The sequence below is a fragment of the Diadema antillarum genome, unplaced genomic scaffold (genome assembly GCF_040938485.1).
Source record: "Diadema antillarum isolate AM-2024a unplaced genomic scaffold, OU_Dant_1.0 seq00000701_RagTag, whole genome shotgun sequence".
In the NCBI taxonomy this organism is placed as follows: domain Eukaryota; kingdom Metazoa; phylum Echinodermata; class Echinoidea; order Diadematoida; family Diadematidae; genus Diadema; species Diadema antillarum.
This window is the reverse complement of record NW_027271606.1, coordinates 803,353-829,535: the sequence shown is the minus strand read 5'-3', so window position 1 is coordinate 829,535 and position 26,183 is coordinate 803,353. Positions and strand designations below refer to the sequence as shown.

General features: G+C 38.4%; 2 protein-coding genes across 2 annotated transcripts in view; both read right to left on the bottom strand.

The window, feature by feature from the left end:
• The window catches only part of LOC139737733 (piggyBac transposable element-derived protein 5-like), a 134,177-nt gene that overhangs the window by 3,714 nt on the left and 104,280 nt on the right, over positions 1-26,183 (bottom strand). Inside the window, exon 3 of the mRNA XM_071648410.1 lies at positions 19,850-20,390. The gene's annotated coding sequence lies outside the window, so the exon portion shown is untranslated. The remainder of the gene's footprint in view (positions 1-19,849; positions 20,391-26,183) is intronic.
• LOC139737724 (piggyBac transposable element-derived protein 5-like) lies at positions 17,648-19,378 on the bottom strand. The gene has a single exon (XM_071648399.1). It carries the CDS (start codon positions 19,376-19,378, stop codon positions 17,648-17,650), a length of 1,731 nt encoding a protein of 576 aa, XP_071504500.1.

The following is a 26,183-nucleotide window of genomic DNA, read 5'->3' as shown; positions in this document are numbered from 1 at the left end:
GCTTTATGCAACAGAAAATATAGTATAGACATGATAAGAGTTTAAAGTTGTTAGTTTTTACTGACCTTTGAGGCAATAATAAAAGAAAAAAAAAGAAAGTTTCCAGAGAATCTCTATTAGGTTTTACATGCATACACTAAGTGTAAAAAAAAAAATAATCCTGATGGCATTGCATGAATATGAGGTAAAATTTCGAAGTGTTGCCCTTGACCTTTGACCCCTGACTTTTGACCCTATGAACCCTAATTTCTCTAGATAATCACTGCAAGTCAGTACATATACTATGTTCCATGAAGATACCTTGAACAATTCCAAGGTATAGAGAAAAACGTGAAGTTTTAACATTTTTACTTGACCTTTTGACCTTTGATCTCATGACCCCAAACTTTCACCGGAGAATTTTAATTGGGTAAATACATGTATACACTAAGTTTCAAGAAAATATCTTCAGGCATTGTATAGATATGGTGGAAATAGTGAAATTTTATGTATTTGACCTTTGACCTTGAGCACGTGCACCTAAAAATTAATAGGCACAACTTCACCCCCTAATACACATATATGCCAAGTTTCATTCGGATACCTCAAAAGGTTTTTTTTATTTATGCCGTCCACAAAATTCATTACGGACGGATGGAAGGACGGACGGACAACCCGAAAACATAATGCCTCCGGCACCACTTCATGGCGGAGGCATAAAAAAAAGTTGTGAGGAAAAATAGTAAAAAATCTTCTTGCAACGCTGGAATCAAAAGTTCTGTTTCCCCCCTTATTTTGATAATGTAGTCTTTATTAATGAGGGTTTGATACTTCTTTTTCCAAATCTTATGGAAATGCCACGAAAAGCAATGACACTTTTCTCATTGACCAAAGCACACAGGGAAGACCCACATTTGGAGAATGAAGTATTTCATACAGGGTCATAGAATTTTCCCACATTCCCTGGAAATATGAATGCTTAAAGTGATGGTCAGCACATCCTAGAGGGGACCCTCAAGCCATTCCTTGCTATCAGGTTTCCTCGTTATCGATTCATACAAGATAATAATCCCTTCAAGAGCAGCAGGTAAATGCATGACCAGGAACATGACTGTCTGGTCGAAAACTCCAATAAGTCACCAGAACTGAACCCCATTGAACTGGACAGCTTGAATGCAGTACATGTACTGAGATCATCATCCATCGGCTGCCACAGTGCGTTTAAAAAATCAACACCAAAACATGGCATTTAACATTCCAAAAGTAGACATGGGTTAGAGATAACTGTGATATACCATAATTCTTCTTTAAAGTTTTTACTTGTTTAGTTTTCTTCCAACTGATCCTGATTTTACTCACCCGTGATGTAAAGAGCATTATTGCACTGTTGCATTAAGTGATTGGTGAAGGATTTTAAGATTACAATTTATATAGAGAACCATATTTTATTAGCCAGATATTTTTTTTTCTTTGTAAACCACTGCCCATGTGAACACTTTGATGTAATGGGAGAGATAAAAAAATCATAAGATTTATTAATTATCAGGAGAGGGAATACTGGCATGGGGGAAAGACATTTGATAAGTCGGTGTTTGTCACTGATGCCCATATTGTCACCACTACTTACAATAAGTTCATGTGTGTATTTGCTGGGGGACCTTGAAAACTGGTATTTCTTTATAAGACAGACAGAACAGTAAAAGAGTTCCTGTGTAATGTCTTGAAAAGAATTTGAAGTGATATACATGCATTTTTATGAACCCACCTCAATAAAGTATAAAAACCACGACTCAGTATCCATAAAATTTATGTCAGAGTACATGAAATTCCCACATCTGGAACTGGATAAGATTCTACTTGACTACACATATTTTATACAGTAATCAAAACCATTCATTTCTATTCTCATAAATGTGTCTTGGTATCAATGATATGCAGTGATAATCATGATAAAAATTGATAATTGGAATAGTTTTTCTTTCAGCTTATTTACATACTTTTTTTTCTTGTATAAAAATCTTGGTGATAATCATGTTTAATAGTGATAATCATGACTTTTTTTGTCATATAGCTTGGTTAATCATGTTCACCTTATAATCAATGCAAGAAAACTTATACAAATATTAGTAAATTCAAGAAATTGGAAGATTTATGAAAGTCAAGTTTAACTGTTGGGCTATAATTTGGTAGATGACTAAACTTAAAACCTAAACAACCAAGGAAAATGACTGTTCAAGACATCACCATATCATGGAACAGAAGAGATGGACTAGAGTCATTCTGGCAATTGACGCTATGCTATACTTTCCTCATTTCCTCTCCATTGTTCTGTTAGTAGTTAATTGTAACAAATTCATGAAAAAGTATCAAAGAATGGTACGAGGATATGAGCATTATCTTCTATGATTTTTCATTCATTAAACAATTTTCTTTCTTTCAGTAACTAATTGCCATTTGATATACTAAGTAGTATATATTGCAAACAAAAGTAATTCTACTCTCTAAAAAAAAAAAATTGAGTGAAGATATTTACTCTTGAAGGAGCAAACACAAAAAAAAGAGTGAATCTAGAGTGAAATTGGAGTGAATTTTGAGTGAAAATGAACATTTTTTTAGAGTGACATCAGGGATCATTCCAAAATCATTACAGGACAAGTTCACCTTCATAGACATGTGGGTTGAGTGAATGCAGCAATATTGGTAGAGCACATCAGTGAGAGTTTGGGGAAAATCGGACAATCCGTTCAATAGTTATGAATTTTTGAAGTTTCTGCTCAGTCACGGCTGGATGAGAAGACTACTATAGCTTGTGATGTCACATGAGTACAACCATACAAAGAAAGATTACAGAAAATTCAACATATTTTCACTTTTCTCCCATAACAAAAGAACACCCGACTTCTCTCTTTCACAAGGCAAGGGGAATAATATTTCCCTTAACACACGTCAGTAAGGAGTCAAAGAAATGTGCACTTTATTCAAAAAGTAAAGTTTTGTGGAATTCTCTTTTTATTTTCCTTATACTGTTGTACGCAAGTGACATCATACACTGTAGTAGTCTCCTCATTCAGCAGTGATTGCGCAGATACTTTAAAAATTCATAACTTCTGAACGGATTGTCGGATTTTCCCCAAAACTTTCACTGATGTGTTCTACTAATATTGTTGCATTCACTCAATCCACATTAATATGAAGGTGGACTTGTCCTTTAAGTTATTCCTGGGGCCACTCCAAAATGAGTGAAAATGTACAATCACAATAAAAAATTCACTCCTTTTTCACTCTAAATTTACTTTTTTTTGTATTCACTCCTTTTAGAGGGACTATTTTCACTCGATTTTTTAAGAGAGTACTCTATGATTTGCAATTCAAAGGATTTTTCATTTGAATAATTGATTATATAATATTCAAGAAATTTTAAAGTAAAACTCATTCAACCTATTCACATGTTCAAACATGACTTGCCCTTTGATACAATAATGAAACATTAGGGCAATTCCATGATAAAGTGGACATGACCATCAAATTTTCAAAATAGTCAAATCTCATTGATTTGGGTATCAAATGAAAGCTTAAGGACTGAATTTTTCATATCTGACCATCTTGTGTAGAAGAAACCTAAAAAATCACTTGTTAAATGAAGTTTAGTGGTGAAAAGATATTTAGATGTTTAGCTTAATATACTTTTATAGTACAGCTACTTAGAACGGTATACCTTTTAGAACTTGCAATAAGCATTTAAATATAGCTATAATGAGAGAACCATTCTCTACTAGCACTTGTGCTAACTTTTGGTGCCCCCTTTAACAACATTATCCTATGTTTTCTACTTCTACTTTTTTTTTTGTTCAGAACCTTTGTCTATATATGTCTATATTACATACTTATTCATTCTCTTTGCCTTTTCAGTGATAAATGTATATCAATTAAATTAAATCAGTATCATACCACATGTATTCTTATGTAAGATAAATATAAGTATGTAAAATATATGCTTCCATAGCTGTAAGAACCTTGTATATCATTGTATTCTCATAAAAGATTTTCATGTTATTGTATCTTACCCTATGTAATTTCATGTTATGTTATATATTCAAATTCACATGTATGTTGTTAATAAACTAAACTAACATGTTAGAAAATTACATAATTAACTTTGCTAAATATGCAAATAAACTCAGCATAATGAAATTTGAGATAAATATCTGAAAAATACAGAAGTTTCAAATGGATGTAGCATGAGAACATGATAAAGGAGGTAAAAACTTTGCCTTTGTTTTCAGTTTTAGGGTTGAAGATCACTACAAATTCATCAAAGTACAAGATTTTCTAAGTGTTATGCTTCAGCAAACGTCTCAAATACGATAATCAATAATGTCACGGTGTTAAAGTAAAAACTGATGTTTTTCGAATTGTTCGAAAATTACAAACACAAAAGGAATTATTTTGATAGCCCAAATCATGACCACGTATAGCTACCATACACAAGTACTAAAATTATGGTAACTCATTTTGTTAATTAATTTAAGCTGATTGAAATGTGTCACAGTGTTACAGTAATTGTAACACCATGACTGTAACACCGTGACTTGCATTGCAATAACACAGGACACATACCCGATTACCAATAACTAACTGTTGAAGTGACCTGATTTCTATGTCACATTTGCTCAAAAGATAGAAGTTTTTTACAGATTATTCATAACAGATGGGTCAAGCTACAGTATATCCACAAAGATGATCAATTTTACTTGTTGCCAGCATCATTCAATTTTAACCCTTTCTGTGCCAAAAATCTAGAACTGTGTTTACAATGCCATGGGGTTTGATATGCCAATCAACACACAGAACACATGGGTTAAAATGGAAGCAGTCCACTCACAGTGTACCACCTAATGTACCAGATTTATAACTAGAGCAAATATTTCTGAAGGTTTTGAACATTTAAGGCAACAGTTTTAGTTGAGTTAATACCTTTTGTTTGGTATTTTTATCATAATTAACCCTTTTATCACTTGGTTTGACTCTTCTTTTGTAGACTCAAATACCAGAAAAAAAAGTTTTTGTCCACAATGCTTCCTCTACTCTGCAACTGCAAATATAGAGCCCTACACTGCTGACTTTATATTTTCTAGCATATTATCCAAATTATGCTATTAGGTGCTCACAAAAATGGAGCGGGAGACGTTATACATGTAATCATTGCTTTACACAGTGTTGTATGCAATCATCAGAATTTGATCATTTTCATTTTTTTTTTTTTATTATAAAAGTGCTCTGTCTTTCAAGAACAAGTTAATGTTGGATTCTGCCACAGATTTTTTTTTTTTAAATCTTTTGAACAGTTGCTGTAGTCTAGTGGTGAATGCCATGGACTGACAATTTGCATGCACACTGATGTTAGTATCCAAAAGGTATCCTAGACTGGTCATTTGTCATACTCTGTGCCTTAATTGCGTGTTTCAGTGTGTTCTTTTTATCTTTACATAAATGGTCTGAAGTCTTGCTGCAGCTTCCCTGGTATCCTAAAACTAGAAATGTCGCTATGGCGACTGATGCCTCTGCCATAATGCATGATTCTCCCAATAGGTGTATGGTACAATGTCTTCACAATGTGTTATGACAGTTTCACAAAACTGACAAAATGTTGAAATGACAGGTTTGTCAGAAATATCTTGAATGTTCACTTTTCCTTGAACTTGGTTTGCTATAATTGTCTAAGAGTGCAGGTACCTGTATTTGGGGAATTGAGAAGTTTTTCTTGACTTCTGACTGACCCTTTTATAAGTTTATGCATTGAGTAATTTGCAAGGTATGAAGAAAGAGTGTAATTACAGTATAAAATATGTATATATTTTTGCCTTTAAACCTGGCTTTTGACCCTTAACTTTTGACCTTTGACCTTCTGGCTGTAAATTTCCCAGAGAATCTCCATTAGGGAATACATGTATATATCAAGTTTTAGTTTTAAAAATAATAATGCAAGCATTGCATATAATAGTATATGAGGGAAATAGTAAAATTTTGAGGAGTTGACCTTGACCTTTGACCCCCTGACTATTGACCCATGACCCATACATTCCCTAGAAAATCCCTGCCAGTCAGTTCATGCGTATGTACCAAGTTCCATGAAGATACATTGAACCATTTGCGAGAAAAGTGAAATTGTGACATATTCACCTAACCTTTGACCTTTTGACCTTGTGACATGAAACTCTCTCTGGAGAATCTTAATGCAGTAGTACATGTCTACACAAAGTTTCAAGAAAATTCCTTCGGGCATTGCAAGGATATCGGGGAAATAGCAAGATTTATCGCGTAAACAGATACAATTTAATGATTTCACCTTGACCTTTGACCTTTGGCCAATTTCACCCAAAATCCAATCAAGTAATTGCCCCATCATACTTTGGACCAAGTTTAGCAGAATTCCAGTCAATATTACTCAAGTTATCACGTAAACGAATGCGGACGGACGTACGGACGGACGTACGGACGGACGTACGACCTTACGGTGATATACTTTTGTGTCTACCCCTTTGTTCTCCCTTTTGTTAAAATAGACACACAAGCAAAAATTTTAGCCACACAAGCCTGACGGAATAAAGGTCATCTATTGTGCACTATTGTTCTCCTAGCCACACAAGCATACTCTCGTTAGCACGGACATACATACGTACAGATGTACGGACAGACAACCCGAAAACTTCGTGGCGGAGGCCTAAAAATACTTAGGGCATACTGAAGCTAGATCAATGTGTCTACCAAACGTTAATCTCACTTGAATACTACTTTCCCGTTCACAGTGCTGCACGCAATATTACAGCTTTACAAGTTTCACCACAAAAAGAGCCACACTCACTGTGATTTATGTGTATGAATGAGAATTTGCATTATAATCATTTCTACATAGTGGGTATGTTCATTTTCCAGTACATCTTAGAAAAAGAAGAATAATTGTGGTACATTATGTAAAACACAAGTTGCTTAATTTAAGTTTTCTATTGTTACTGAAATTGCTAAGTGGGTTCTCCTGGCTTCGTGACCAAAGGGTATTAAATCAAAGTTTCAAATTTGTATGTCATCTTAAATACACAAATTGGACTTTAAAAGAGTAGTTGTAGACCGTAAAAGGTCACTCAGAAATATCTAACAAGCTTTCAATGATGACAGAGGGAACTACACCTCAAAACGTAAAGTATATTTTACTGAAAGAGCAGTGACGGGTCCCTAACTGTAATGTGTACAAACATGTATGATATGTCACGGTGTTACAGTGCAAAGTTTTTCTTTATTTTGTTTTTTTTGTTAATCTGATATTATTTCAGTGATGTTTTGTTTTATCTGGAAGTGCTATATATACTGTGATGTCAAACATTCGAGAATCATCATTTCATTCTACCTGAAGAAGAAATGCTATGAGTTGTAAGAAAGACAACAAGATTCTCCATATATATGTTTTCTACACGCATTTAAGAGGTCATGGTGTTACAGTCACAGTATTACAGTGCACTTATTGATAATCTGTGTCATAGTTTTCCTGTCAATTGACTTTTTAATCAAATTTTACTTTGTTATTATCATTAAGACTCTAGTACATCCAATGAACAGATCCACTTATCAAAATGTTCATTAACTTCACAGAGTTTGGTCAGTAAACAAAGCGCACAAAAATGCATGTCCATTTTACGTCACAGTGTTACAGTGGTAATTAATTATGCATAACTCATTTACCCAAGCAATTTTTCTTTCTTTCTTTTCTTTTCAAAGTTGCTTATGACGATATGTATAGATACACAATAAAAAAATGTTCTCAAGTCTTACATTTTGTCTGTTATTTACATTTGATGAGTGATATTATACTCAAAAGTGTCACGGTGTTATCGTCGAATTACCCATTAGCTTTCTAATTTCAGAATCAAGGAGAAAATCAAAGCCTATGCTCCTAAAACTCAGCACAAGTTTTGGGATAGTCTGACAGAGGTATGCAAACTTCTGAAATCCATCTGTCATATGACCAAATCGTCAGAACGAAGGTACAAACCCTCAAGAAGAAAAGGGGCTCAACCCTTTATTCATGGAGAGAAATCTCCACAAGTTACATCTCTGACGTCTTTCTGGAGTTCCACTTCAGATGTTGGCATTTGCCTATCAACAGTGATATCAGTCTTAGCAGCCAGAGCTTCAGTAACGTATCATATTCATCTCTTCTCAAGAAAGAGAAGTATATTGTATGCATGCAAGAGGCATGACAGGGAGGAAGGCAATGGCAATGGGGAGGAAGATGATTTGAGTCAACTCCCAGAACTTCATCATTTGTCTTCAGAAGACAAAGAATCTGATGACGACACACTCACAAAAGACCAAACATTGACTCCTCTGACATCCAACAGGCAAAGCGGAAAATACATGATTTGCTTGAAGGTACAAAATATTTCACAATGAAGACACTTGCAAAATCACATCTGTAACGCTCATCCAGTAAGCTTTCAGGCTAACACAAAGTTGTAATAAAGAGATGGAGGACAAGCATTTTCCAAAAAAAAAAAAACAATCTTTTTTTTTATTCTCTTGAATGTGTTTAACAACTGTGTTAGTTATACTTATAATTACAACCAAACAATGAACATACTAAAACAAACCTGATTTTTGTACAATTATTTCAATCTGTGTATCTGTTATCTTCTTTTGACCACTTTATACAAACACACATTGGGGTTTATGTTTCAAGATGCAATATTTAATTAGCAGCATAAAATTCCTAAACCTACTTTATCTACACAAAGAGAAGAAGGAAATTGACACATCTTAAATTCACATTATCACACTGTCTTGTACATTGTAGCACCATGGTATAATCTATATCACAGCTATTTTTGCAAAATGTTTCGAAGTGAAGTGTACTGCTGTTTGTTGTCCATGTGCATTTAAGTATACCCGATCAGTTTACATGTAAGCCAGTGCACACTGTAATTCAAACAATTTTGAAACTACTAAGTGAAATTATTCCTTATCATTAATTCGTCACTGTTTGGAAAAAGAGATCATTTGAATCCTGCATATCGAATAATCTGCAAACATTTGGTAAACAAATTATATGCATAATATACAAGTGATTCTGGGATTGCATGTTAAATATTGCCTTGCTACAGGGAAGTCCTTCAGTTAATATATCATACTGGTTAACATTCCCCCACAGACAAGATTCTGCACTACAATACCACACACCACACACCAAAAATGCCTAGTTTAAAAATGATGTGACGATCTTATCACTCTATATCCATGCACAGAATACATCCAGCAGCATGTAGTGCTCTGTGTGTGGTGCTAACAAATGTTAGAACTACTCCTCCCCCTAAATCTACCTGATTATGATAGAATACATGGGTAATCTGACATAGAATATATCTGAAGTGTGACTGAAGGTCAAAGTCGTGCATGCATTGTTTCAAGTCCTATGCGCTAGGACTTCAGAAACCTTTTGGAGCATTGAGAAAATGCTGTACGTAAACTTGTTACAAACTCATGTGATGTTTTCCTCGCATATTCATTGCACAGCCTGCACACACAGTGCTTGCTTGCTAGTCCTTGCTGGCTTGAAGGGCTGGCTGGCCTGGTTGTGCCCGCTAGGGCGCAAGGTGGGTGATCGCTGTATGATTGATTTGGGAAAGTTATCATTGACTTCTGGGGCATATAATCGATTATAAGTTTTGATAAAAGGGGGCCCAGATGTGAAACAATTACCAAGGACCACCAAGACAGCAAAGTACTTTGTAGGCATAAGAACTCACCAGATGCAAGCTAGTCTTTCTCACATGACTGCACCTACTATAATTATGATGACATCACTTGCAGTCTGACATTGTATCATGATACAAATGATAAAGAAGAAACATGGGTGTACAACTACTAAAAATGGCCTCCATTTAGCAATAATGAATATCTAAAAAAACACGTTTGACTGGTGTTTTGGACGGACATATTAGGTGTAAATGCTCAAAGGTATGCCACCAAAAGTTTTCACATGTCATGTCGTGGCAACATCCAGGTATGGATGTACTTGTTACTATTAAGAAAATGAAAAAACAAACATACTATTAAACTGACAACCTTACAATACATATTTCAGAGGGAACTGGCAATATGACAGATTATACAACACCTAACAAAAAATGTAGCTATTCCATTGGTTGATTGCTCATCACATGGCTGTAACAAGTGTCATTGCACACTGTGGCACAGCTGACATCACAATTTCTATTGGCTCCTGTGTCACATCTGACTCAATGGTTTTGGTACATTGCATGGCTTTGATGTCACAAGCAAAAATTTGCCACACGCACTCAACAATTAAAAGCATGCTTACAAGCGCATGTTTTTGTCACTCATTGCTGTAAACAACTTCAACTGATCAGTTTCATGTACGTACACATGGACACACTTCTCCCCACGCCTCTGGTGGGCTCGACAAAAATGGATGGGTATCCCCTCCCGAAGAGCTAATCTTTGCTGTAATCTCATTGGTCAATCAACCACTGAATATATCCCGTATTCCATGATAAGGTCATATTGTGCGCATGCACTTTACCAAAATCCACCACTGAATATATTCCGTATTCCACAATGTGATGACCATGATATCACATAGCTAGCTTAGCTGCGCATGAAAGGGCGCGCTAATCCTGTACAAAACAAAAGGACAGCAGGCGGTCCTCAAGCATATTACGCACATCACCTGAGACCACTCAAAGATGCTTGATAAACAACAGCAGCAACAACAACTTCAAAGACAACACGTCTCATGTCATGTGCGTCTTTGCCTGAGACGCGCTGTCTTTGAAGATGTTATCTGGCTACTACAGTATCTTATGGTGTGTACGTATTTGTATGCGCGCATAGTCAGCTCGCGAGACGTAAGTCAATATGGCTGACAGCCGGCGACTTCAACATAATTTACGAGTGGAAATCAGCGAGAGAAAGGTTAGCACTTACACTAAAAGATAAAATCATTACCCCCTGCTTGTTCTTACGAAATATGGGAAATATCTACGGTCTGGTGCCATATTCCATTCGGCCACCGGCCTCATGGAATATGGCACCAGACCGTAGATATTTGCCCGTATTTCATGAACAAGCAGGGGGTAACTAATAGTATATGAAATTTTGGTGAAAATGACTTTTTTGGATTAATAGGTTAAGTGATGTCCTGGCCAAATCCCAACTATCTTACTCCAAAAATGAAGCCACCATGGCATGTCAAAGGAAAGGCTATCCCTTTCGCTACTGTACTTTGGCTGCCACGTTTTTTGGCTCTCCTAAACATTTGACATTTTGTAGATCATACGAGGTCTTGTTGCCCCAGCAACGCAATGTAGGTCTCGTACACATATTCCTAATGGAATGAATATACCACAATAAATATCAGACATCTATCGAGAATGTCATACCCTCGCATACGAGCGGTCAAGAATAAAAGGTGACAACTTAGTGAACCAGGCACTTTATTGTACTCTCAGGCAAGAACTAAAATGGCCAAATAAGCAGTCAATGATGGCCCACTTTTCTGAAAGTCTGCAAAAGGCCAAAGACACCATTGATGTCGATAACAGTAAGTGGAATTCTGTAAAGAAAACGACTAAGGGGCACTTGAAGAATCAATAACCGAGTACTGGAAAAAAAATACTAATCGAGCTGCTGTTGGTGCAAGGTCAATTCGTAACCTCAGCTGGAAACCAACTATGTACAAATTCTTGAAAAGGGTACTAAGTTTTTTAACAAATGCATGTATTGACTCCTTACCATCATATGCAAATCTTTATAGGTGGGGGAAAGGTATACAGACAAATGCGTATTTTGTCCTTATACAACCTGCACTCTCCACCATATTTTGTCAAATTGCCTGGCATTTTTAGAAAGGTACGAATGGAGACACAACAACATATTGCAATATATACATATACACAAAGAGTCTCTTCCCACTGGCCATGTCATATACGCTGATCTAGATGGGTGCAAAGTGGCAGGTAGAATGATTCCACCCCATGTAGTTACAATTTATTAATAACTAGACATAGTAGTCTTGCTAGAAAGAGTGAAACGAATCCTAAGTGTTGAATTGACAGTTCCTTTCAAACCCAACACTGAGGCCACTCATGAAAGAAAAGTAGAGAATTGTTGAATGAGCTAAAATGCAAAGGCTATAAGCCTTCCTTTCTTGCTATTGAGATCGGAGCAAGGGGGCAAATAACACTAGAAAACAAACGACTGAAAGGCCTACTGAAGGTACTCAAAACATACAAATCCAAACAAAGTCCCACTGCATTCTATCAAGACATAAGCAGACATGCAATAGTTCCATCATTCACCATATTCTATGCAAGTAAAGACCAGAACTTGGGGGATGTTAATCACTTCTAAAAGAGAAAGTAACATGTAAGAATGAAAGGCACTTTGTAATAATGTAGTAATGATGAATATTACATTACTTGGGTATTAATGTAATGGTTTACTGTATTGACATTTGGCACTTATCCAAACAAGGCAAGTGCCAAATTGTGTCTCGCCCATTCACATACAAGAAATTAATATTTTTCTAACTCCAGGAAGTTCATTGACCTGCCTATGAACTTTGACCTTGTGGTGACCTTCAACTCCCCAAGGGACATTTACCATCCAAGTTTGGTCACAAACGGACAAAGGGATCAAAAGTTCTGAGCCATAATCGAAACGCGCCATAAAAACTTAACAATGGGCTCTAAAAATTTGTTGACCCCTTTCTGTGACCTTTGACCTTGTCATGACTTTTAATTCCCCAAGGGACATCTACCGTCCAAGTTTGGTCACAAACGGACATAGGGATCAAAAGTTATGAGCCATAATCAAATCGCGCCATAAAAACTTAACATTGGGCCCTTAAAGTTTGTTGACCCCTGTATGTGACCTTTGACCTTGTGATGACCTTCACCTCCCCAAGGGACATCTACCATCCAAGTTTGGTCACAAACAGACAAAGGGATCAAAAGTTATGAGCCATAATCAAAACGCGCCATAAAAACCTAACATTGGGCCCTAAAAGTTTGTTGACCCCTGTCTGTGACCTTTGACCTTGTGGTAACCTTGAACTTCCCAAGGGACATCTACCATCTAAGTTTGGTCACAAACAGATACATCCAAAGTTACGAGCCATAAACGAAACGCGCCCTAAAAACTTAACATTGGGCCCTAAAGTTCATTGACCTCCGCCTGTGATCTTTGACCTTGAGGTGCCCTTCATGTTTGGTAAAATGTGTAACTTTGTATAACCACTCTTCCCTCCAAGTTTGATTAAAATTGAAATCCTCAGTAGAGAGTTATTCAAGTTTTTGTAGCATTACGCACAGACGACTGACGGACGGACGACGGACAGACGGATGACGGACGGATGACGGACGGACAACAGACGGACGGATGACGGACAGACGGACGAACGACGAACGACGAACGGACAGACGACGGATGGACGGACGATGGACAGATGCCGCAGGCGATCCCTTAGTCTCCCCACACCTCCGGTGGGCTGGACAAAATATTCATAAATTAATAAAGTTGGATTGCCATGCAACTGCTTGGAAATGCATTCATAGCGGACAAAATGATTTCTTCAAATTTCACTCGATCTGTCAGAAAATTTAATAGAGCATCCTGGAAAAAAAAACAAAATGAGTCATTGGTAATACAGTGTATGTATACTGCGTAGGGAAATGTATAAACTTTGTGTAATCAATGTTGTGTAATTGTTGTAAACCTCACAAATCTGTTGAGAATACAGCTATATTGTTATTTATTCACTGTGTAAGTATTTGTAAGTATGTCAAAACCTGCCATGTGTCCAGAATAGGACCATGGACCTGGTGTATGTCAACATGTCCTTTGTTTGACTTATCAATAAAGACATAATTACAACAACAACTGCAGCCTAATTGGGACATCAATGCTTGATGCACGCATTATTCAACATAATAATGCAACACATTCTGTGAGATAACCAAAAGAAAAGAAAAGAAAACAAGCTACCGATACAGAGAACAAAACAGAGGCAATGATATATTAAAGGTATTGCTTAAATCTAAGAAAAAAAAATAGATTTAAGTAAACTGCCGTGCATTCATGTAGTGAGGACTATCAAATCCTGTTATGACAAAGGCTTTGGGACCATTATATAACAAACAAATAAGATACACCGAAATATATAGCTGATTAATTTTGTGGCCTGAATTATTACTTTGTTGTAACCTGAATATCATTGTAATGCGAGTGTATTGTACACTGTGACGGGTTATAATAGAGTCTTCGGAACCATTATATCGTCACCATACAGCATGGCCTCTACTTGCTGAATAGGCATGGTGTCGAATCATTTTTCTGGGCCAAAATTTTCTGACTTTCAACGTAACAGAAACGTGTCCGAAGGTTTGGATTTAGCGCCGCTGCTAGACTCTGCCCCAAGCAAAGAGGGAATGATCTTATTGGTCAGTGCGTGGCATCCTGATTACTGGTTGGTCGTGCGTAGACCGCTGGCGCTAAGCTTGAATGAAGATCGCGGTGGTCAAATCGATAAGAAGTGTCTCGCCTCCCCTTGACTATGACAGTGTCGGAAGGAAAACTTTGAAGGCGTTTTTCTCGAAACTCTGATTTCCTCAACAACTTGACATGCGCTAATAAAATCATCGATATCTCCACAACTGAGTACTTTTATGAGTTGTGCTATATATGAAATGAAAGTAGAAGAGCAAGGAAATAATGTCATGCCATTTTTAAAAAATGTCCTCTCCCAACTTTCGGATCCTTTTGTTGTAGCGGGTCACAAATGTATCTCATGTGAAAATTGAAGTAGATACTATCAGAATAAAGCTCTAATAATTTGTTTGGAGATGAGAAAACATGTTAAAAACTGTTCATGACTATAGGGGGATGTAATCTTTAGGCCAGTTTCTGTACACAGACAAGTAGAATTATTGCTTTAGATCTTGACGTGGCACTAACGGGCACCAACGCAGTGACTTCATTAGAGTGTAATAATTGGAGCTGGAATTGCCACATTAGACATTCCTGGGAAAAAGCAAAGAAGATCTGTCACTAGGTCAAAAGAACGCTTTCTATCAATTGGAGAAAAGATATACTGTATTCAATCGCTGATATGACAACACAGAGGATGGTATTCCAAGGTAGAAAGAGTATGGTATTCTGAGGTAAAACACTGTTACATTAACTTTGGCAGAGTTATTTGGAAGACTGTGAGATAATTAGTCTGCTTGAAGAAGGTTTTTGAAATGGGTTTGAATGTAATGGAGAGTAGGCTGTTTACATCTAAGCAACAGTTGTTTGCATTAGGAAGTGGTACCTCTCAATATTCACTAACAATTTCCATGTATGGACTTACACTCCTATTTTAGGGGTACGTAGATACTGATGAAAGTTCATAATCATACCTCATGACCCAAAACGTTCATCAGAGAATCTTAATTGGGTAATACATGTATTCACTAAGTTTCAAGAAAATATCTTCAGGCATTACATAGATATGGGGGAAAAAGTGAAATTTTTAGCATTTGACCTTGACCTTTTGACCTTTGACCTTGAGCATGTGCACCCAAAAGTTGATAGGCACGACTTCACCCCCTTATACTCATACATGCCAAGTTTCATCAGGATACCTCAAAAGGTTTTTTAGTTACGCTGTCCACAAAATTCATTACAGACGGACGGAAGGACGGACGGACGGACGGACGGACAACCCGAAAACATAATGCCTCCGGCACCACTTCGTGGCGGAGGTATAAAAAAGAGAGAAAGAAAGAAAGAAATAAAAAACACCCACAACAGAAAAAAATGGGACAATATACTCCCTGTTTCTTGGACCAAGTGCTGGATCATAATCACAGGGCAATAAAAAACAACAACTCAGCAATGTTGTGTCAGGGTGGATTCAGGTCCTGAAAAAGACCTTGTCTTATAAAAAAGCAGGTTTTGACCACTCCTATAGTGTAAGCCTCTCTGTAGGTATCACTACCACTGCAGTATGTGTGATCATCTTCACTCAAAAAAAAAAAATCTATCACTGAGATATCTTACATCAACACCAGCAGCAATATCATCTTCACTACCAACATTCTTTACAAGCTCATTATTTGCAAAGCCTTCAGTATCACTCCCATTACCTTAAATTACTTCAAAAACTGCAACAAACAAAAACGACATTTGCCAAGAGAAATTTTGAAGTGGAAAAACAGAGGTGGATGTATCAAAATGGAGAAGCTTTTACAAAAAGAAATACATCAAGAAGCAATATCCTAGAATTCTCGCTATCGCCAATGACGTAAAAAGTACCCGGATGTTGATTTAAGCATCATTTACGGTGCATTATGGGATAGTCCGGTAGCAAAGTCACTTCCGTTCGTACGCGCGTGATACGTGACTAATGCTATTTACACACACAACCGACTGTATTCTACGTGTACTTCCGCTTTTCTCAACTTGAATCACAGCTTTGATATGATTTGAAATTTCTCCATTCTTAAGAAATTGCTGTTAATACAACTATTGGTTGTTGCTGCGAAGCTGCCATGTGTTGTTCGCACGACAATAAATGAAAAAAATCTGCAGAAATAGGACCCTTACTGGCATGCGAGACGTGACGTGGCCGCGTGGGTGAAGTTTACGGGTGGCTCCACAGCGCAGTACGTGCACACGCGACTTACTAGTAGTGGTAGTAGCACTAGGTCGTAGGCCTAGTGCCTACGTACATTGTACGCACTTACTTGGAAGAAATTGCTTCGGAGACAGGATAAGTTCGAGATCACTGTTCGTTCCCGATTGTGTTCGCAACATTTCGACAGAGAACAAATAAAAAAAAAAAAAGATGGGCATTCCATGACGATATACTGTATATCCAGGTGGGTGAATATTTTCCAGCATATTTTCAGCGTATGCAGAGATGACTGATCTGTGATGTGCACATCGATCGCATGATCAAGCAGTACGCTGTACCGGTATGTGTTAGCTTATGCGCTGCGTGCAGTGGTGCATGATGCTTATTAATGCAAGGCCGGCCGCTGCCGGCGGCGGGGACTACAGTGTACGAGTATGACAAGCCTGGCCACTCGCTGACTCGGGCGGTACAGCGGCCCACTGTACTAGTATCCGTGGTCGGCGCTGCGCTCACTAGGTAAGGTACACGTACGCGCACACTAGCGTTGTGCAAATAATTATGCCCCGCGCCGGAAGTGCCCTTGCTACCAAGTGCACTAAATCTTGACGAAAAAGCCACATCCGGGTACTTTTAACGTCATTGGCGATAGCGAGAATTACAGCATACATGCCAAGCAACATTATTTCACACAAATTAAACAGAACTTGTCTAGAAACATAATCCTCTACTAAACCTTGAAGGAAGTCTAAGGACATGGGACATACTAATTTTACAAAGTGTATCCTACAAAATATGGAAACTGCATTGAGGGATAAATGTGCAAATGCTGAAATGGTTTCTACACTGCTTCAGCACTAAATCAGAATGAAGTTAAATATATAATAGGAATAAAAAAATTGCAATTTGAGATCTGAACAGAGTAGACAACTGACACTCTAGCAAGATCAGCAGGATGCCACTCATGTAGAGAACACCCAATCAGAGCCAGCCATGATATGCAGCAAATGATCTGCTGCACATCACCACATCACACTTCACACAGAATGTCTTTGTCTCGCATCTGCGTCGCTCTTTCTTGCACCCCTGACATGCTCGTCGGGATTGTCTCTTTGCAAGAACATGATCAGTACGATTCTCATTGCCAACATTTCTGGGGAGGAGGAATTTTGCCAGTTGCTTCCTAAATTCAAGCTGAGTCCACAAATGTGAGTGTCCACCTCCGGCTTCCCTCCGATGGGCCTCAGATTCGCTCCACAGAATGAATGCATTAGCTACGGCTACATCAAAGAGAAACCAGAAGATATACACCCACCACCGCTGACTCTGGCGACCTGTTGGATACTCCACCCTCAGCTGGTTAACTTCTCTCATGAATTTCTTGTACTCATAGAGGGCAACGGGGATCTGAACCACCCTCTTGTTCCCATCTTTCTTCTTGCGATCGAAACTTTTCTCGTATGTAGGATCATCTGCGGAAGACAGAAGATTTACAACACGTTTGCCCTTCCAGGCATAGGCTGAGATCTGGCCACACTGGACCACATTGTACTCACCTGGGTCTTTAAGCCCTGGCTTGGCAAGTTCAGCATGTGGCAATCCTCGACTGTTCTTATGAACTGTCCCTCGAGCAAGGATGCCCTCCTGCTGGAGTTTCTCCAACAGATCAGGAGTGATGAAGGAGTTGCTCATGTTGATCACATGATTCCTTCCCCTAAGCCGCTCGGTCAACTCCCTAACTACACGCCCTACAAACCCTGTCTGATGCCATCTTTTCTTCTCTTTCCCTACATACACCTGAAACTCATTACAATATCCATTCACAGAGTCAACTCTCATCCATACCTTTATCCCACACTTATCTGGCATAACATTTGGAATGTTCTGGCGAAACCCGTATCGGCCACGGAAAGCAATCATGGCCTCATCGATTGAACAATTTTGATGAGGGTTATACTGCTGCAAACAGTTCGCCAAAACTTCATCCAACACTGGTCTGATCATGTGCAGCTTGTCACGATTTTGGTGCTCACTTGGTAGCTGTTGGGTCTGATGATGAGCCTGCAAATTGTGGCCAATCTCTTCAAAACGTATCCGAGTCATGAACCTAGCGATACGAAGATGGCCAAAAACATCATCGGCGCTCCACAACCAGCGCATTTTAGGGAGAGGAATTATGCTGAGGTACAACCTAATACCAAAATAACACTTCATTTCTTCCACTGACAATGGCTGCCACTGTGGAAGGTCCGGGTCAATTTGTTGCTTTTGTGTAGCATACCGATTTGTTTCCTGGACCAGGTGTTGAAACAGAGTCAGAGGAAAAAACAAGAAGAAAAAATCCAGCACTGTAGACTTTTCATTCACTTTCTTGGTCGGTCCAGGAGGAGGTCCTGAGAAGGATCTAGCCGAAAAGGAATGCAGGTCTCTAGACCACTCCCAAGCATCAGTCCTTGTGTCAGTGTCCTCCTCACTGTCATCATATTCACTGTCGTTTTCATCACTTTCATTTGCACCTGCATCACTGTCACTTGAACTTAGATCATCCTCACTCGAACTTGCATCGTCATCAATCGGGTTCAACATACCAACTGTATCAGTCTTAATATTGTCATTCCAGTCATTCCTACCAATCTCATTTGCCGCAAAGCCCTCAAAATCACTCCCATCATCATCACTCATGCCAAACACATTGAAAAAAGATTCAGCCATCTTGCATTGAAAAAATAATGAGGAGGAGAGCTAAGGTGAGTACATAAACACAATAACCTACAACGCTTTTACAGATTTTGTGCTGGGATTTGATCACTGATAGGTTAATTGCTATGTTCCTGCTGCATTCAAATCTTGCTGTTAGTTGCCATGTGTAAATCTAAGATATTAAGCATGTCATAAACAAATGGATCTTCAGATAGATAGCATAAGTGTAATATATCTGCTGCCTACATACAGTCTCATCAGAATTAAGAGAGATTCAATCTTTACTTTTGCAACTCATGGTACATATGTGTACAAACATGCAAAGTTTCTGGACTGATATTTTTGATTTTGTACAATATCTTATTATAAAGATGGCTTCTGAAAGTGGCGAAGCAAATTTTGTTGGACGAATGCACACTTACAAGTCTGCAAAAATAATGGCAACAGAAGTATGCAAGGATATCAAATACCTCTCTGACTGACCAAGAGTGTCGGAAGTACATTGATCACCTGGTCAGGTGAAACCCAATATTCCTCTGACCAATTTCGTATGTATGGCACTTGATGGTGAGGATGACGTCTTCTATCAGATTCAAATGGGTAGAGTCACTGCTCTGCTGATCAGTCCCTCATGCATCTTGCTGTGGCTGGAAAAGTTTGCGCTGATCAGTCAAGTAATGTGTGCCTGGCTGTGATTCTGCATGTCAATAAAAGATTTGCAGTGCATGATCCAAAAAGCTGAAAATCCTTGTATCCACATCAGCAGGTAAGTGCCTCATTTGCCTTTCTCCTCTGACAAATACCCTATAGATGTAGACAAAGATGTTCTAAAGACTGTTGGACCGAGTATTACAGCCAAGTCACTTCCACCTCTGCATCATAGGAAACATCCGTAGCTCATTGTGGCACACAAATCACTGTTGGCCAGGAAAGGTTGGTGTGACAGCGGCAGGACTTTCCTGGTATCAGGGTCCTAATGTCTTCTATTGCCTGTCTGCACCTGCATCATGACTCAAGGTGCAACCTATGTACAAGACACAAAGAATGCAATGAAAATTACACAGGACAAGGCATGTATTATGCCTGTTAATGCTCAAAGGTCTGTATAAATTAAACTAGAAATGTTGTTATGGCGACTGGTATGCTTCCGCCATAATGCATGATTCTCCAAATAGGTCTAGATAGTACATGTGGACAATTTCATAAGGTAATCACTGTCAGGCAGAACATGCATTAAATATGTTGTAAGTTTCAAGATAACTTAAGCAACTTCCGAGATATGGAGGAAAAAGTTAGTTCGCACTTTCACTTGATCTTTGACCTTTTGACCTTTGATGCAAAAACAAAAGGAAAACAAAACTTTTCAGAGAATCTCTATTAGGTTATACATGCATACACCAAGTGTAAAAAAAAATAATCCTGCTGGCATTGCATAAACATGAGGGAAATAGTAAAATTTTGAAGTGTTGCCCTTGACCTTTGACCCTAACCTTTGAGCCCATGAACCCTAACTTCTCTAGATAATCACTGCCAGTCAGTACATGTATGTTCCGTGAAGATACCTTGAACAATTTCCAATTTACGGAGAAAAAAGTGAAGTTTTAATATTTTTACTTGACCTTTTGACCTTTGACCTCATGACCCCAAACTTTCACCAGAGAATCTTAATTGGGTAATACATGTATAAACTATGTTGTACGTTTCAAGGAAATATCTTTAGGCATTGCATAGATATGGTTGAAATAGTGAAATTTTATGTATTTGACCTTGACCTTTTGACCTTTGACCTTGAGTATGTGCACCCAAAAGTTGAAAGGCACAACTTCACTCCCTAATACACATACATGCCAAGTTTCATTAGGATACCTCAAAAGGTTTTTTAGTTACGCTGTCCACAAAATTCATTACGGACGGACGGACGGACGGAAGGACGGACGGACGGAAGGACGGACGGACAACCCGAAAACATAATGCCGCCGGCACCACTCCGTGGCAGGGGCATAAAAACTAACAAATATGATTCCATAAACACATGGTTAAAACCATCAGTGAGATGTGTAACAATGGCAATGTAACTTCAAACCTCAATACTTTACCATACTGGCTTTGTGCAACAGAAAATATAGTATGGAAATGATAAGGGTTTAAAGTTGTTAGTTTTTAATGATCTCTAGTTTGGAATACATTAATATTAGACTGAACAATCAGACATGAATGTCTGCTGCTGTGCATAGCTAATGAGTACATCTACATTAGATTACTTTGTTGACAATACACACTTGCACAACTAAAAACTTTCATCATTTTGGGAAAGATATGAGGAGTTTGTTTGCAAAAACCAACAAGTCCATTTTGTTTAATTCTTTTAAATCATGATTTTTCGTTATACTCTGTTGGCGTAGAACGCGAATGATGTTAAAGATCATACATAATTGTTGGTTTCCTACATAATACTATATACGGTTTAATTTTTTGAAATCTACACAAAGACAAAAACTGGAAATTTTGGCACTTTTCAATGTGTTTTGCTGCAAAAACCGTTAAGTCCACTTCTCATTTTGTTCTAAATGCCAATAAGTCCACTACTCACGGTATAAAATTGGTGTGTTGCAAGTCTTCTCAAGTTCTAAGCAATGCTCATGAAGTTCAGTACACACACATTGGTTTTGGGATGGAGATGTGAAAGCCATTTAATATTTTTTGCATGTATTGGCAACTGCATTGCCATGGTAATGGCAAATTATGGCCATAAATCACGAAATAGCTTTTGGTAATCGAGGTACTTTTTTTAAAACAATTTTTCAAGCAATGATCATAAAATTTGGTGGCACATTGCCCTTTGGTCAATGTGCAAGTCACATTCTTTCATGGTTCAAAAACTGCAATGCCATGGTAACAGCATATTAAGGCGATTGATCAGGAAAATATTAGGGATTGAGAAAGTTCCTCATTTTTTCACTCAAAAAGCTTACGAAGCTTGGCACACATATATTAGTGTCGGGATGAAAATGTGCAAGATATTTTTCGAATGTGTTAGAAACTGCTTTGCCATGGTAACAACACATTATGGTAGTATGTAAACAGCATATTATGGCAATGAATCACGAAAATATTGTAGATCACAGAATTTCCTCATTTTTTCTAGCAAAATGCTCTGAACTTTTGTACACACACATTGGTGTGGTGTTGAAGACATTTTTTTGAATGTGTTGGAAACTGCCTTGCTTTGGTACTGTAAAAGTGGAAATTTTCGTGCGACTAATTTTTCGTGCTTGACCAGGCAAGAAGAGTTTTGCATGTTTTTATTCCGCAGAATCAAGACATCAACTACTCAAACATTAGGGCAGCAAAAACATTTGAGTGCGTTTATTTTTGTGCTAGTTTCTAGTTGCGCGAAATGCGCAAAAAATTTCAACACTGCGAAATTTCCACTTATACAGTAACCAAATGTGAAAACTAGAGCACTCGCACAGGAGACCCGTACGAGCACATGTATCCCCTGAACCCGTCTCTCATACCCCATCTGTACTACTTTTTAGGCCAGAATGTTGTATATGGCAACTATCGCAGGATACAATAAAATCTGATGAGAAATGAGGCTAGTATAGAGCACATACAAGGACTATGACATGTCATCCTATAAAAGTTTGAACACTCAGAGCGCTGTCAATGGAAACCCTTGTTACCTAGAATAACCCCCCACAAACCTCCATAGCAAGCTTGAATAAAATCCGACAAGAAATGTGGCTGATAGAGCATGCACAAGAAATGTGACTGGCATCCAAGTTGAAGCACTGAGGGCACCACCACCACAAACTGTTTTGTCCTGTATACTGTACATGTAGAATGACCATCCGATCACTGATCCTTAGAGAAATGAGGTTTTATGTAGTATTTTATAGCACATAAGAAATGTGGATGATAGAGCGCACACAAGAAATGTGCATTGGCATCCAAGTCGGAACACTGAGGGCGCCGTCACCACAAACTGTTGTGTCCCTCATGTGGAATGACCACCCATACACCTCCTTAGCAAGTCTGAATACAATCCGTCGAGTAACAATCAAGATATAGCATAATAAGCACTTTTGCAAATTCTGACATGATCAGGGTGACCTTTGACCCTGTAAAAGGTGGAACAGTGACAGCAGCATTTTCGATTTAAGGTATAGGTGTATAAATGTGACTATGATACATTTACATACCAAATTTGAAAAAAAACTAGAAATGTCACTATGGCGACTGGTATGACTCCGCCATAAAGCATGATTCTCCCATATATGTGTGATGACAGTTTCACATAATTGGCAAAATATCACAAGGCAAGTGCCAAATTGTCTCGCCCATTCACGTACAAGAAATTAATATTTTTCTAACTCCCAGAAGTTCATTGACCCACCTATGACCTTTGACCTTGTAGTGCCCTTCAACTCCATAAGGGACATTTACTATCCAAGTTTGGTCACAAACGGACATAGGGATTAAAAGTTATGAGCCACAATCGAAACCAGCCCTAAAAACTTAACATTGGGCCCTAAAATTTTTGTTGATCCCTGTCTGTGACCTTTGACCTTGTGATGACCTTCACCTCCCCAAGGGACATCTACCATCCAAGTTTGGTCATAAACGGACGAAGGGATCAAAAGATATGAGCCATAATCAAAACGCGCCATAAAAACTTATCATTGGGCCCTAAAAGGTCGTTGACCCCTGTCTGCGACCTTTGACCTTGTGAGGACCTTTAATTCTCGAAGGGACATCTACCGTCCAAGTTTGGTCACAAACGGACAAAGGGATCAAAAGTTATGAGCCACAATCGAAACGTGCCCTAAAAACTTAACATTAGACCCTTAAAGTTTGTTGACCTGTCTGTGACCTTTGACCTTGTGATGATCTTCACCTCCCCAGGGGACATCTACCATCCAAGTTTGGTCACAAACGGAAAAGGAATCAAAAGTTATGAGCCATTATCAAAACGCACCATAAAAACTTAACATTGGGCCCTAAAAGTTTGTTGACCCCTATCTGTGACCTTTGACCTTGTGGTAACCTTCAACTTCCCAAGGGTCATCTACCATCTAAGTTTGGTCAGAAACAGACAGATAAATCAAAAGTTACGAGCCATAAACGAAACGTGCCCTAAAAACTTAACATTGGGCCCTAAAGTTCATTGACCTCTGCCTGTAACCTTTGACCTTGAGGTGCCCTTCATGTTTGGTAAAATGTGTAACTTTGCATAACCACTCTTCCCTCCAGGTTTGATTAAAATCAAAATCCTCAGCAGAGAGTTATTCAAGTTTGTGTAGCATTACGGACAGACGGACAGACAATGGACGGACAGACGATGGACGGACAGACGCCGCAGGCGATCCCTTAGTCTCCCCACACCTCCGGTGGGCTGGACAAAAATGACATGTGTGTCACAAATGTGTTGAATGTTCACAATCAAGAGCATGTATTTGGGGATTTGAGGACTTTTATTTGACTTTGACCATTTGATAAGTTTAAATGCATTGAGTGATTTTCACCTAGCCTTTGATCCTTGACCTTTGACCCTATGACCCTAAAATTCATCAGAGAATCACTGTCGGGCAGAACATATGTACCGGTACTAAGTTTCAAGATAACTTGAGCCACTTCCAAGATATGGAGGAAGAAGTAGAGTACAGCACTTTCACTTGGTCTTTGACCTTTTGACATTTGACCTTATTGGCAAAAATAAAAAACAAAACCTTTCCAGAGAATCTCCATTGGGTAAGACATGTATGCATACCAAGTTAAAAAAATAACTAAAAAATACTGCAGGCATTGCATAAAGGAAAGGGAAAAGTAAAATTGTGAAGAGCTGACCTTGACCGTTGACCCTGACCTTTGACCCCATGAACCCAAACTTCCTTATATAATCACTGCCAGTCAGTACATGCATATATACCATGTTCCATGAAGATACCTTGAACAATTTCCAAGATATGGCAGTGAGTTGGCTCAGTCGGTAGCACATCTTCCTCATGATCACGCGGCCCGGGTTCGAACCCGAATCTGGACTGAGCAATGTTGTAAGCATACCGTCCCCTCTAACAAGAGGCAAAACACTCTGTCCCTCGGATAGGACATAAACTGGAGGTCCAGTGTATGAGAAAGTCACAACTCATGCACGTAAAAGATCCCGCTTCATTCATTCATCGCAAAGAGCAGGGTGTTTAACTCGGTGAAGTGGTCCCACCTCACATCCAACTGGACCCCATGGAAGACCAGCGTAACGTAGCTGAATATGGGCTATCCAGCCATCTCCTCAGATGGAAATGAACAAACAAACAAACAAACAAAAAGGAAAATTTTAACATTTTACTTGACCTTTTGACCTTTGACTTCAAGACCCAAAAATCATCAAAGAATTGTAATTGGGCAGTTCCTGTATGCACTTTAAGTTTCAAGAAAATATTTCCAGGCATTGACTAGGTATGGAGAAAAAGTGATATTTTGAGCATTTGACCTTTTGATCTTTGAGCATGTGCATCCAGAAGTTTAGACACAACTTCACCCCTTCATACACATATATGCCAAGTTCCATTAGGATACCTCAAAAGCAAGTCTGAATAAAATCCGTTGAGTAACAATCAAATAAATTATTGAATAAATATGAACTTTTGCAAATTATGACATGATCAGCCAGGAGAGCGCTCACAAGAAAATCTCTGCGGCAAACGTGGTGGACGCGGACATGGACACAGCACAACAGCGAATGAAAGGGTTATAGTATCCTCCGAACTCTGCTCAGGGGATACCATAAGAGGGATATCAAAATGGTAACTGTAAT